The sequence below is a fragment of the Chaetura pelagica genome, unplaced genomic scaffold (genome assembly GCF_000747805.2).
Source record: "Chaetura pelagica isolate M959 unplaced genomic scaffold, ChaPel_1.0 scaffold85, whole genome shotgun sequence".
Lineage (NCBI taxonomy): Eukaryota > Metazoa > Chordata > Aves > Apodiformes > Apodidae > Chaetura > Chaetura pelagica.
The window spans coordinates 2270929-2283964 of NW_009953505.1; the positions used below are offsets into that span (position 1 = coordinate 2270929).

The 13036-nt window shown below is 38.2% G+C and overlaps 1 protein-coding gene across 3 annotated transcripts in view; it reads left to right on the forward strand.

Annotated features, from left to right (window-relative positions):
- The window catches only part of GRIA4 (glutamate receptor, ionotropic, AMPA 4), a 217047-nt gene that overhangs the window by 72740 nt on the left and 131271 nt on the right, over window positions 1-13036 (forward strand). For all 3 annotated transcript variants that reach the window (XM_009999382.1, XM_009999381.1, XM_009999383.1), the window contains exon 3: window positions 301-540. In XM_009999382.1, coding sequence (XP_009997684.1) covers window positions 301-540 — 240 coding nt within the window. The remainder of the gene's footprint in view (window positions 1-300; window positions 541-13036) is intronic.

Below are 13036 nucleotides of genomic sequence, written 5' to 3' on the forward strand. Positions count from 1 at the left end.
AAAATTATTTCAATTTTTCACTAGTGGGCAAAAATACATTTATTTTATATTTTGTTTTAGAGTAAAACTACTACACATAATGTAACATCCTATGAATAAGATCCAAAAGTGACAAAATGTTATTTAGCTATTTATTTATAGTTTCCAGAATGAAACACGTGTGAAAATTGTGTTTCGTTAAACACAGGCAAAAATTGAAATCTTTAAATTAAAAATGTGAGCATGTTGGAATGTGTAAGGATGTGTTCACAGATTTTGTTACTAGCTGAACTCTGGTATTTGGTTTTTTTCTTCTTTCAGTTTGCTCCCAGTATTCTAGAGGAGTTTTTGCCATTTTTGGACTTTATGATAAGAGATCAGTACATACCTTGACCTCATTCTGCAGCGCCTTGCACATCTCCCTCATCACGCCGAGTTTCCCCACGGAGGGTGAGAGTCAGTTTGTGCTGCAGCTGCGGCCTTCTCTGCGGGGAGCCCTCTTGAGCCTGCTGGATCATTATGAATGGAACCGCTTTGTCTTCCTGTATGATACAGATCGAGGTGAGTTGTGACCCAGCTTTGGTATCTTTTTTAGTTCAAATTACTTTTGCCAGAACTGTGCATTTTTTATATCATATTGAGAGCTTGAGGAGTCAAATTTCAAGGGGCTTTTGAGGTGAGGTATCTCTGATTGCTTCGCTGTGTGGCTGAAGGAAAAATTCCTTCCTCTGTGAATAGTGGGTTTGACTGCACATAGTATGTAACTGACCTGCCAGAGCCTGTGCTTTAAGTCTAGAACTAGAATATTTAAACTGTGAAACAAAGATGCAGTCCAATAAGCAGAACTTACAGTTCTGTTCACTCCTCAACTCACTTTGTAGTGAAAGCAGTACAAAGAATTAGAGAGGAACAGCAACTTTTCTGTGCCTGCACTGGTGTAAGCTAAGGTGTGAGTGAGCCCTTTGGGGCTTTCATGCTTTGGAAGGTCAAAGCAGAGAGAGGTTCACTCAGTGTGAGGCCCTCAGGCTGTGGCAGAGAAGTGGGGGTAAGAGGCAATAACTGCCAGGAGAGCAGTATCGATGGGCAGCAGAGGGAGGGAGTGCTGCAGTAGCCCATCTTCTTTCATCTGGAGTTACCTCCGTGATGGACCACACTTTTATAAAATATATGGTGCATTGCACAGAAGCCTAAACTTTCTATCCACATTCTCCATTCCACATCCCAGAGAATCCCATATCAGAATCCTTTTAAATGGTAAAAAAGTGCGTCACTGCAACTCAACACACAGCACTAAATCCAGAAGTGAAATCTCCCTTTCTCTGTGTTGTGTGTCCATTCTGTTGGAAAAGCTTTCTTTTATGGAGTAGGACTTAGCCAACATGGCTGAGCTTCTGTGAAAGAGGCAAGATGTTTCTGCTGATGGCTGACTTGCAGGGGTAAGCGAACGGCATAGTTGAAGTTGAATAATTATTTTATTACAGCTGTTTCAATATAGCTCCCCATGTGGACAGTCTATTCTGGAATTAATGTGGCTTTATTCTGGTATAATTACTCTACAGTAAAAATAGGGAATTATACTGACTTAACTAAATTTGTTTAATTATTTGATTATGGCTATCCAAGTCAATTTTCTCATATATACAAGCACTAAATTTTAGTGAGATTTTAGCTTGATATACTGCCTAAATAGCTGAATTTAATGAGTAATGGAACAAAATAAAAGGATTACTATTGTTACATAACTGTGGGTGTTTTTTTTTAAATAAAGATTTAAATTTTTTGTTACGTTTCTTGTACCTACAAAGGAAGTTTGGGAAGCATTATACAATGTATTAGATAACAGGAAAAGTGAAAAAAAATAGCAAATTTGAAAGTAATCCTTTTCAAGACATAGTAATGAGTAACAAGAAAACAATTGCATAATTACAATGTAACCCTACAAGTTCAACAAATTGTTAAGAGAAGTGTGCAACTAGCAGTCACCTTTCTCATCTAAATTGCCATCCTTAATTAGACTGAGACATCATTTTAAGCATGCAATATTGCACCAAGGGCAGTTTCAGAACATAATCTATAACAGTATGGTTAATAAACTAATCTTATGGTACTGAACTCAGCAACTCTGAACTCATCAGTGTGTCTTTGATAAAGAGATTACATTTGCCAGCTCAGATGCAGGGGGTGCTATGTTGGATAGTCTCTCAGCTTGTAATAGGTCAGTTAAATGAAAGGAAAATAAGATTAAATGTATCTTTAGATATTAAGATGACTGTAAAGATACATAATTGCTGAATAATTGTCACTCTCATTCCACAATAGAAATTTTTAATATGGAGCTGAGATATAATAAGAAAAAAGTAAGTATCATCTCTTACTGTCAGCGTAACTTGAAAAAGAAAAAAAAAAAAAATTATGTTGAATAGGTTCTTGGTCAGCAAGGCTAAAACTTAACCTTGCCCAGATTTTTGTCAAAGTTCCTTCCTTTACATGCCAGATGTTTCCCTTTCCCTCCAAAGAGCCCCATCCAACCAAACTGAAGGAAGGAGAACCTGCTTAGCCTTTTGGTTTTGGTAGTGGGCTTGTGCATTGATCTCTTGCACCTTAACCAGGAAGCTGTAAATAAACTCTTGATGGGGGAAAGTAAGCATTAAACATACATTCCTGCCAGAAACAGTAGCTGTTCATGAAGAAGGCAGCATTTACCAGCTATCAGTATTGCAAAGGGTAATATGACAGAATAAATTGAGGCAAACCATCAGCATCAGGGACATTGTGTTGTGGTGAGCAGATTTGTGCTGTTTTCAGACCTGCTTTCCTGACCTTTCTGTCTTGCTTGCTTCTTGCTTCTCTTGCCCATGGCTCAATTGCTGCCCACTCTTAGGGGGTAACAGTTAAATCCTACTATTACGGCAGATTCCTCTGCTGTATCGCTCCATTTATCTCTTTGACAACTCCTCAGCTTCCTGCAGAACGCCAGTCTTTTTGCTACCATGAGCATGTATGCTAGCATTTCAGTTCAGGTCAGGTATGCATTTTTGTCACATCTCTCCAAGTCATTCCCACATACTGCACTTGGGTTTATGCCATGGAATAGTCTTGTAGCTCACAAACTCTGATGAGGTGATGCTTCAGCTATTATGTTAAATCTCTCTTTCTGATGTTCTGCCAAACATGCAGTGTGGAAAATCCCTGTCCTGTGACAGGATGAAGATACTAGGAAGAATGGCAAACATACAAAATGAACTAGATCTAGCAGGGGGCATTACAGGAAAGGAAAACAGGTTTTGCAAAAGACATTGGGCATGAAAGAAAGATGAAGGGAAAATTCAGCTTATTATTTAACAGGGAAAGTGAGCAAGTAAAGACTGACAGAAGGCTAAAGCCTCACGGGTCCTTTTATTTCAATACATTCTCCTTTCTCTTATGCTCCTTCCAGTAAAATGTATAATTATTGACCTGCTGCTTGATTCAATTAATATTAACAGCAAAGTACAAGGAACACAGACAGGACAGGGCAAAAGCAGGCTGAAGAACACCTACCTGAATTATGCAAAACATAGTGGGAAAGAGCTGAAATAAAAACCAGGCCAGGGAAGTCCAGCAAGGGTGAAGTGCTCCATTAATATTTGATCGCACTTCTAAAAGGACTGAAGAGAAATAATTAAATGGGTGGATCAGAAGGACATTTAGTTTATGTATATTGTTTTATTGTGATTGGGAGATGCTTCTTTTAAAAAGAGATGTACAATCAAGTGGGCCCGTGCATCTGCAAATCCATGGTATCTTTGACCTAGCACAGGTGTGCCTACAGTATGGTTTTGCTAGTTGACAAAAATATTTACTAGTGCCAGAAAGGAAAAGCTGGACCCTGAAACCACATAAGATGGCTGGAGAAATTTGTGTGAGGTGTGAAAAAGCTGTTAAAGAAGAGAATAATGGAATTATTTAGGTTGGAAAAGACTCTTAAGATCCCATCTAACCATTAACCTGTGGCTGCCAAGTCCTCTGCTAAGCTATGTTTCTAAGCACCTTATCTACAAATCTTTTAAATACCTCCAGGGATAGTGACTCAACCACTTCCCTGTGCAGCCTCTTCTAGTGCTTGGCAAGCCTTGCAGTGAAAAATGTTTTCCAAATATCCAATATAGAATTGAGAGGTGCAAGAATTCAGCATACAAGAGGTCAGTATTAGTTTTCCACGTTGTGTGCATCCTTACGGAGTGCTGGAATGGCTGAAGTTGCTAGTAAAACTGCAAGGGTTACCCACAGCCGAAGAGACCCAGGGTGAAGAGCAGTAGAGGGGCTGTGGGGCACTGTAGAACATCAGGGAGGATGGTAGCCAGCAAGCTGGAAACTGCTTTCACAGAAGTTCAGCAGCCATTTGAATTCAACTATGTTTCCTAGTGAGAGTTCTCAGTCCCTGGCTGTGACTAAAGAGCGGTAGTAGGAGTGACAGAACTACCAGCTGGCCTAGCAGTTGACTCATCAGAAATGAGGTTTGTAAAACAGTTATAGTTCTCTAGAAATTAGGCATAGTGTGTGAACCTGTTTATGTACCTTGTTGATGCTTTCCTTTTTCTCTTTTTCTCATAAATACATATTGTTCATTAAACTGACTCAGTCATGGTTGCAGGTGAGGACAATCAGCTTACTGTGCACAAGACAAATTTAATTTTCCCCCATTTCTGGATAGTGTTTTTATAGCAACCACATTAACATTGAAACTGTTCCAGTTTATGACAATCTAAACCTGGCATTAGGGTTGCAGAGATCCTGAGGCCTGTTTGAATTAATTTTACAGTACATAGTGTAGCAATTTTAAAGCTTTTGTCTTTGAGGACTTGTGATGGATAGGTGAGTACCAGATGTCTGGAGAGGCAAAAAAAGCCACAATAAATTTATAGCTCTCCCTCACTGGCCACTACATACACATACCACATAAAGAAGTTTCAAACATCCAGAAGAGAGAAAGAATATTAAAAATAAATAAGTAAATAAATAATGGTCTGTGACAAAATGCTTCAGGAACCATGATGTTTTAATCTAGTTTGTTAAGGAGCAAAGGCCAATTATTCGTTGTACCCACTGAGGTCAAGGCAAGAATTAGAATTAATTTGCAGATTTAAAGTGTTGCAAGGAAAAATATTTCAATAATGTTTGAATAATCTGAGGAGACTGTGGGGATTCTTACCACTAGATGTTTTAAAGAAAAGATTAGAAAGTATCTGCAACGGTGATCTATTTTGCTCCATCCCACCTCAGATGATCTCTTATGCCACCTCAGGTTTTTTAATCATGTAATTTTCATTATTTCTCTAGGAAACTTGGAATGGCTCCTTCACATTAATTGGGACACTCAAAATAAAATTAGAAGGGAAGGGATAGTAACACATGAGATAATACAGAAAAAATACATACAGGTATACAAATACATAAAAACCCTGATTTCAATGGTCAGTGATAAAAGTGTCCAGAAGTCCCTCATGGCAGAGCTGACTCAAGAAAAGGGTCCAGGCCTCTTCCCAGCAACTGATGGAGTTAGGATCCTACAGACCACATGGAGAGGTGAACATCAGCCTCTGTCCAAGATGTCTGCTGGACCTGCAAAGGGAGGAAGGAAGGAAGGAGGGGACAGACTCTTCCACTCTCATGGCAGGAAGTGAGTGGGAATACTGACCCCTCTCTGTTCTGCCCCATGGATCCCTTAGGGACCTAAACAACACCTTTTCTTTAGGTCCTCTTATTAATATTGTAGAATTAGCCTGTTCCCCTCAAACCATAACAAATGGGCGAACTGTTTCGGAATTTCATCCCAGGAATAGGATGGCAGTTATGCTGTAAGTGAACAGAAAAAAAAAATCCTCACTAGATTTAATACAAAAACTGTTTGTCTTGAGGAAACACTCAAAACATGCAGTGAATGATGTCATACATACTGGGATCCAGGTAAAACTGTGGTTTTTTTGCCAAAGTTGTGTGGTAATTCCATGCAGGTGTCACCGTTTGACTCAGGTCCGACAACAATGCTCTCGATCCCCTCTCCCCCCAACCCAGGTAGGGAAGGAGAGAGAGAAAAAGAGAGAGACTTGGCTGGATTGAAAACTAAACTACACAGCTTTAATTAAAACACTAATGAATGATACAAGAAAATATATACAATTATATACAGATAGATTCAGGTATGGGCAAAAACCTCTCACCTCCCCCCACCCCAGCAACTCCCACAGCACTTCCCTGAACTGGGAAAAGTCCCAAGGAATCCCGGAGCTGCTGCTGGAAAAGAACAGAGAGTTATGGGGGTCAGGAGATCTCGAGCCTAAGGGTCAACGGTGATGGATGAGCAGAGTCCTCCCTTGACGCCAGCCATGGACAGAAGAGAAGGGAAGAAAAAGAAGGAAGGAAGTTGTCTTCTGTGATCTCTGACCTTCCTTTGAGCTTACGTAGATATATGGAATGGAATATCTTTGGCCAATTTGCTGTCTGTCTAACTCAGCCTCCTACGGGGGGGTCACAGATCTCCCCATAGTGTCTGAGCCGGCAGAGTGCAGGTGCAGCCTTGAAGCCTCAGTAGTTAGAAAAACATTCCACTGTCTTATCAGCCTAGCAGAACACACTGTTGCTAGTTACAAGAAAGCTTACTGAAGAAAAAAAAACAAAAACAGTAAAAAGAAAAATTGGCTTCATCCTGGCTCAAACCAGGACAGCAGGCCAATCTGAACTGATAAACAAAACAAAAAGTTGTTCCATCAAATATCAATGACTGTAGAAAACGGTAATTTGTCAACCTTCTTAATGTGATCTGCTGCTGCCTATATTCAGTAAATTCCGTGGTTTTAATGGACCAATGTGCTTTATCCATCAATATTGGTTTGCAGAAATTTTCTTTTGTCAGCATTAGCTCATTAATAATTATACCAGCAAAATGCCAGCTTGTCTTCATCTTCTCAGCAGGTGATAACAGCTTGAAAATATAGGCAGTAAATGCACATATGAAACTAAGATGCAGCTAGATCCTAACATCAGCATCAGTAATTATACTGTCCCTGTCCACCTTTCCCTTGTACCACCAAAGAAAAGCAGTAATGGTAAATCAGCATAATCATCAAGTAATGAGCTCAGAATTCAGTATGTTTTAAAATCTTTCAAGAGCTTTCATTCTGCTTCTTTACATAAAAGTACTCTTCTTGTTGATTGAAATGATTTTACATCAGATCAAGGTTGAAAATAACAAAAAATACAGATATGGAGCTTAAAAGCTGATCAAGTGTACAGATGAGTCCCCGGACTTTGCTATTCCCTGTCAGATGTGTATCAAACTAAGCTACATCAGAACTTTTCTGGGTGTTTTGGATATCTAGCTAAACACTCAAAATATGCAGCACAGCCTTATATAAAAATGCCATATAAATATATAAATAAAAAACCTTTACATAAATCACTGCTCATTCTGGTTCTGATCTTTCCTTTGTTTTGGGTTAGTGGGTGACATGGAGAAGACAAGGGTCGTGGTAATTTCAAGTATTGCTTTTCAAGTTGCCATGCTGGTGAATCAGCTTTGCCCTTTCTGATGCTTTGTTTGCAACATTGTTATAGACTCCTTAGAGCAAAGTTCTTTTCTCAGTAGAGTTTTTATCTCAGGCTTGCACATGTGTAACTAAAGAATATGCTTGTAGCTTCTACATGCCTTTATATTCCAGCATCCTAATGTAAATAGCATTGCTACTTCCAATGGCTTGTTCTAATAATATCAGACCAATTGTTAATTTGTTGTTACCTGCATATGTAACACGTTTTAAATGGAAACATGCCATTTTTAGCTGTTTGTTACACACATCGTGTGTTTAGCTGAGAGCAGAACAGTTTGGTCTGTAAGTTATTAATACCAGTTTCCATTTATTTAGGAGATTCTCCACATATAATAAAGCAGGTTTTTTTTTTTTCTGAAAAACAAAGCAAAACAAAAACCTCTTGTATTGGCGTGTTTACTCTAGATTGCCTGCATAGCAAGTTCAGTTGGTCCTATGAGTTTCAAATAGCAACTCTGAGCACATTTCTGAGAACATGCTGTGCCTGAGTATGCGAGTACAAATTGCTCTGAGTAGCAATTTTAGTCATTTGCCCCATATAGATAAGCCATAATCAAAGGTCGACATACTGGAGTTGGGAGCCATATGCTGTAAAAATTAATTGTATCAGTATTTGATCCCAAATAAGAGCTAGTGATTTAGATACATGCTAGTGGGACTTAGGTTCATCTTTTCCATGGATTCAATAAATTACTTCAAGAGAACAAAGTTTGGAGCAGAAATTCATGTTGTGGTTTACTGGTATTTAGCTTTCATATTAATCATTAGTATAAGCTCTGTCTTTCCTTACACGTATCTCTATCAGTGGTACTGTGATCGACAAAACCTGCAAAAAACTGTCTTCAGTGAAGGGACTGTGGCAGCCTTAATCAGCATAACCAAGAGCATCTTTTCTAAGTATGAATCTGTCCTATGTTACCACTGCACATTGATCAGAAATAACACTGCCGACAGTTGATCAATACAAAATCCAGCAGTGTGGACCTCCAAAGAAGGCCTTGAAAAGACTCAGACAAGGAAGCCAGACACACATCCAAATGCTTATGATTCAGAAATTTATTTCAGTGTGGACATCTGAATCTGCAGCTGCTGTACATAGCCTTTTATATGGCCACAGGTGTTGGCTTCAGTGCTGGAGCACGGAGGGGTAGCAAACAAAGGCGAGTATAGTCAATGCTGCCAGAGACCAGACATAGTGCCAATTCAATACTGAATGTAAAATAAATACTTGTGCCAATTTGTTTCTAAATGCATTTTAGTTAGAAAAATTAGCTTGTCTTTTGAGAGCATTATCAATGTGTGGATGAATGTTCCAAGTTTTAATACAGTATAAAGCAGGCTTTTAAATAAATCAAAATAAATAAACAAAATGCAGACTTACAAATATCAAAACCTACTATTCTATTGTTTATGCTCATACTGTTTAAAAAAGAATAAAATTGTATTAAACTAATATAATTCTTTATGATCACTCCTTTGCATATTTTGTGACACAGCCCTTAGGGAGCACAAATTACTTCCTTGGAGCTGCAGGAGGAAGTAAAGGTAATTCAGCATTTGAGTATATTGTGAAGTAAATCTGTGTCTTCAAGGGCATTTCTGGAGTTGCACATTCTTAATTCAGCTGATTGAACAGTCATTACATCATCTCTGCAATCTATAATTTTAAAACTACATTTTCTGCTTCTGTGAAGAATTTGGATTTCAATGTATTCAGATTTTCAGTTTTGAGATGCATTTTGCCTGTAAATGGAGTGTATGTTAGGCATTTCCCTCATTAATTACAGCTTTCCATACATATTTATACAAATAATTTGTCTTTGGTTGATTCCAAAAGGAGAGGTGGAAGTGTAGAGACCCTTTTAAAATTATTGACTACTTATCACAGTACTACAGATGCTATTTCTGCTTCTGTATAGGGAATTTCCTGCACTAGTATTTACAGATAATAGCATTAACAGCTACTTTTACCAAAATTGCAGTGAATGTTTGAGGTACTTAGCGTTTTGCAATTGGAGAGCTACCAAAAGGTCCTTCAATCCTAAGGATTCAAAATCCCTCTTTTGTACTACTAACTTGCTGGATTTTAATATTAATGCACACCTGGATGTTGTAGGAAGTTTTCCTGTGTAGAAGAGACATACATCTTGTTACTGTTGACTTGGACTGCAAATGGTAAACAGAAAATTTAGTATAGTTTTGGAGATCTGGGCATAGTAAGTGATGAAATTGTCACCAAAAAGAGAAGTTGTGAATGTGAAACTGTGGTTGCTAGTCTCAATCCCTGGCACAAATAGGCCTTTTATGCTAACCCATTACTGGGGGGAGGGAAAAAAAAAAAGGAACTGTCCTGAGAGTAAGAGCTTGTGAACTTCCCTTTCCTACCAGACAGCCCAATCAGCATGGGCCAGTAGCTACTCTGCAAAGTCCCGCATAGACACTTTTCTTTCATAAAAGCTATTGTGCTAATTTTCCTCTGTTGAGATTTCAGAGTAAGAAAACTAAATGAAATACAGCAATTGTAGGTGCACATTACAAAAAGTGCACAATAGTAAACAAATCTTGAACACATAAAGATAATAAGCAAAAAATTTAAAGTGAGGTATTTAAAGTTCCACATAACAGAGAAATGTGTTTGCAGGTGCTTGTTATGGAATGGTTTGATTTATATGAATGAAATTGAGTGGAAAGGAAGCAGCTTGCTTTGTTAGTAAAGTTGCTAAATGCAAGGCATTAAAAGTCTCTCTATTCAAATATATTATTCTTGTAAAAAACAAAATTACTGCATTTTTAAAAATGAGATAAGGGTATTTCAGAATAGGTCTAAATTCTTCAAAAGACTCCTAAGAAAATTCAATTATTGGTAGTGAAATAAGGCTGCTTTGTCAAAGTTACATTGTAAACGAAGTTTACATGGAGGAGTACAAAGCAGGGCATGAATCTGACCCCTAAACACAAATTAATATCCCAAGCACAGACCTTTCAATTATTTTTTTAGGGTGGATACTCTTTTGTTTGTGTTGATGATGTGGATAGCTTTTTAGAATTTTCTGTCTTTATATACATATATCTGTGCTATATATTGCTAATAAGAAATACGTCCTCTAGCTTTGTCTGGATGCAGAACAGTTGAAATAATTTAAATAGCAAAAATGTTCTTTTCTTAGATGTTCAGATAACACCACTGAAAAATATACTATCAGGAATTTCAGATTATATTTTATTTTATTTTGTCTGTTTAATTTGTATTTTTGTTCTCATTAATCATTACTTTAAAACCAAACTTATTCTACAATGTTCAGCTAGTATGTCTCAACATCTTCAATATTTTGTTTCAAAACTATTCACAGAATCACAGAATCACAGAATTATTCAGGCTGGAAAAGACCTCTGAGATTATCAAGTCCAGCCTATGACCACCAGACCATTGCACTAAGTGCCACATCCAGCCTTTCCTTGAACACATCCAGGGATGGTGCCTCCACCACTACCCTGGGAAGTCCATTCCAATGTCTAATCACCCTCTCCATGAGGAAATACTCCCTAATATCCAGCCTAAACCTCCCCTGAAGCAGCTTCAGGCCATGCCCTCTCATCCTGTCACGAGTTGCCTGGGAGAAGAGCCCAGCCCCCACCTGACTACAACCTCCTTTCAGGTAGTTGGTAGAGAGTGATAACATCCCCCTGAGTCTCCCTGTTCTCCAGGCTGAACAAGCTCTTCTCCCTCAGCCTCTCCTCATGAGACTTTCCTTGCAGTGCCTTCATCAGCCTCAAAACAGGAAATTCATCTAAACCAACATTTTCCTGTGTAAAGGATTTTGATGTTTATTTTCAAAGAAAAAAGTTTGGGGAAAATTTTCTGAGCTAATTCTGAGAAATCATTGTTTTACTTCTGTTATTCTGTGAAATAACCCAAAAGCAGCCCACTTGAGGCACCCTTTTCATTTTAAATCTGTTCTTTGGCCCGTGTGGGAAGAGGAACTCTCATTTGTATTAGAATATCCGCTTATGGGTTCCTCGTCCCATGTCTGCATCATGGGTTGTGTATGGAACTGCAGCAACTTTCTCTTCTGTTGCTTCAGAAGCTCTTGTTTGATAGGGCCTCTGAAAACTCAGCTTATTTTTTTGTTGCTCACATTTCCACTGCTGCAGGGAGGTTTAATTATCTTATACTGGATTATCTCATGCATCACCTCAGGATATGCTTCTACATTCTTGCTTTCACATATTTGCCCAAATTTATCTGCTTAATTCTGCATTTATTTTCCTCTTTGATCACTTAGCATTGGCCTTTTTTCTACACTTTCTTCTACTCCCTTTCCCACACTTTCCTTTTCTATCAGTACATTCCAGTAAGCCTAATTGATTTTCAGCCCTTGCACATTATTTGAGAACCTTGGAGCATCCCGTTGTCTTCCATTTTTATCTCTGCTATTCAGAATTGTCACAGATTAAGGTCTTTAGCTTGAAAAAACCCCCAACATGTAACATGACTTAAAATTAGTCGGTGTTTGTGGCTGCTATGGAGGAAAGGGTGTGGGGGGTTTTCCAGGCTGAACAAATAATTACCTGTATTTCAGTGCATGAACACTCCAGTTTGAATGAAACTAAAGACGTAAGAAAAAAAATACATTGTTTAATTTTTATTCTAAATCAATTTAGAAAAGGAAATAATTCAAGTTTTTGCTTACTCACTTCATTACTGCTAAAAATGTGCATGGAATGCACACACACATAGCACTGAACAGCAAAAAGAGTTTCACCAAGTGCATTATTTTTCTCCTCAGATACACTTCCAGGCTACCAGACGAGTGATAATAGGAAATGCATAGAGGTGCAGTATTTTGTCTGCACCAAGAGCTGAATTCACAAGTAGCCTAAATGCCAAATTACATAATTTCTCCTCCCGTAAGTCAGGCGTGTAGCAGTGGCCACCGCACAGCTGCTGGCCTGGGCGGCATCCAGCCAGACACAGTCACAATTGTCCCTTTTCATCTGGGTCATTCTGAATTCCCTCAACAGGAAATGGAACACAAGCAGAAAAGTTTTAAAAACATCCCAGACATGAATCAACAAAAACCTTGAACATCTGCTCATCAAAGCTCATCAGAAAACAGTGTATTTTATTTACAGTACTCTTCTGGATGTACTGAGAATGCCTAATGCAAATAAAGATCACTGGAAAATATTGTTGGTGTGAACTGTCCATTTCACTTTCCAGATTACTGGTCTCATCTACCCAAAATACATGAAATACAAGGTATCATATTCACAGCCTCTGCAATTTTGTTATTTATATTAGCATAAAGTGATGCAGTTTTATTAAATCGACAATTCACGTAAAATGCAAGCAGGTCAATAAAAGCTACAGTATTCTAATCAATATTTTTAGTTCTTTTGAACATAAAATAGAGCTAGCAAATGTGAAAAGCAGGATAATAGGAAGCACAGAAAATGGGAGTTGGTTCAGC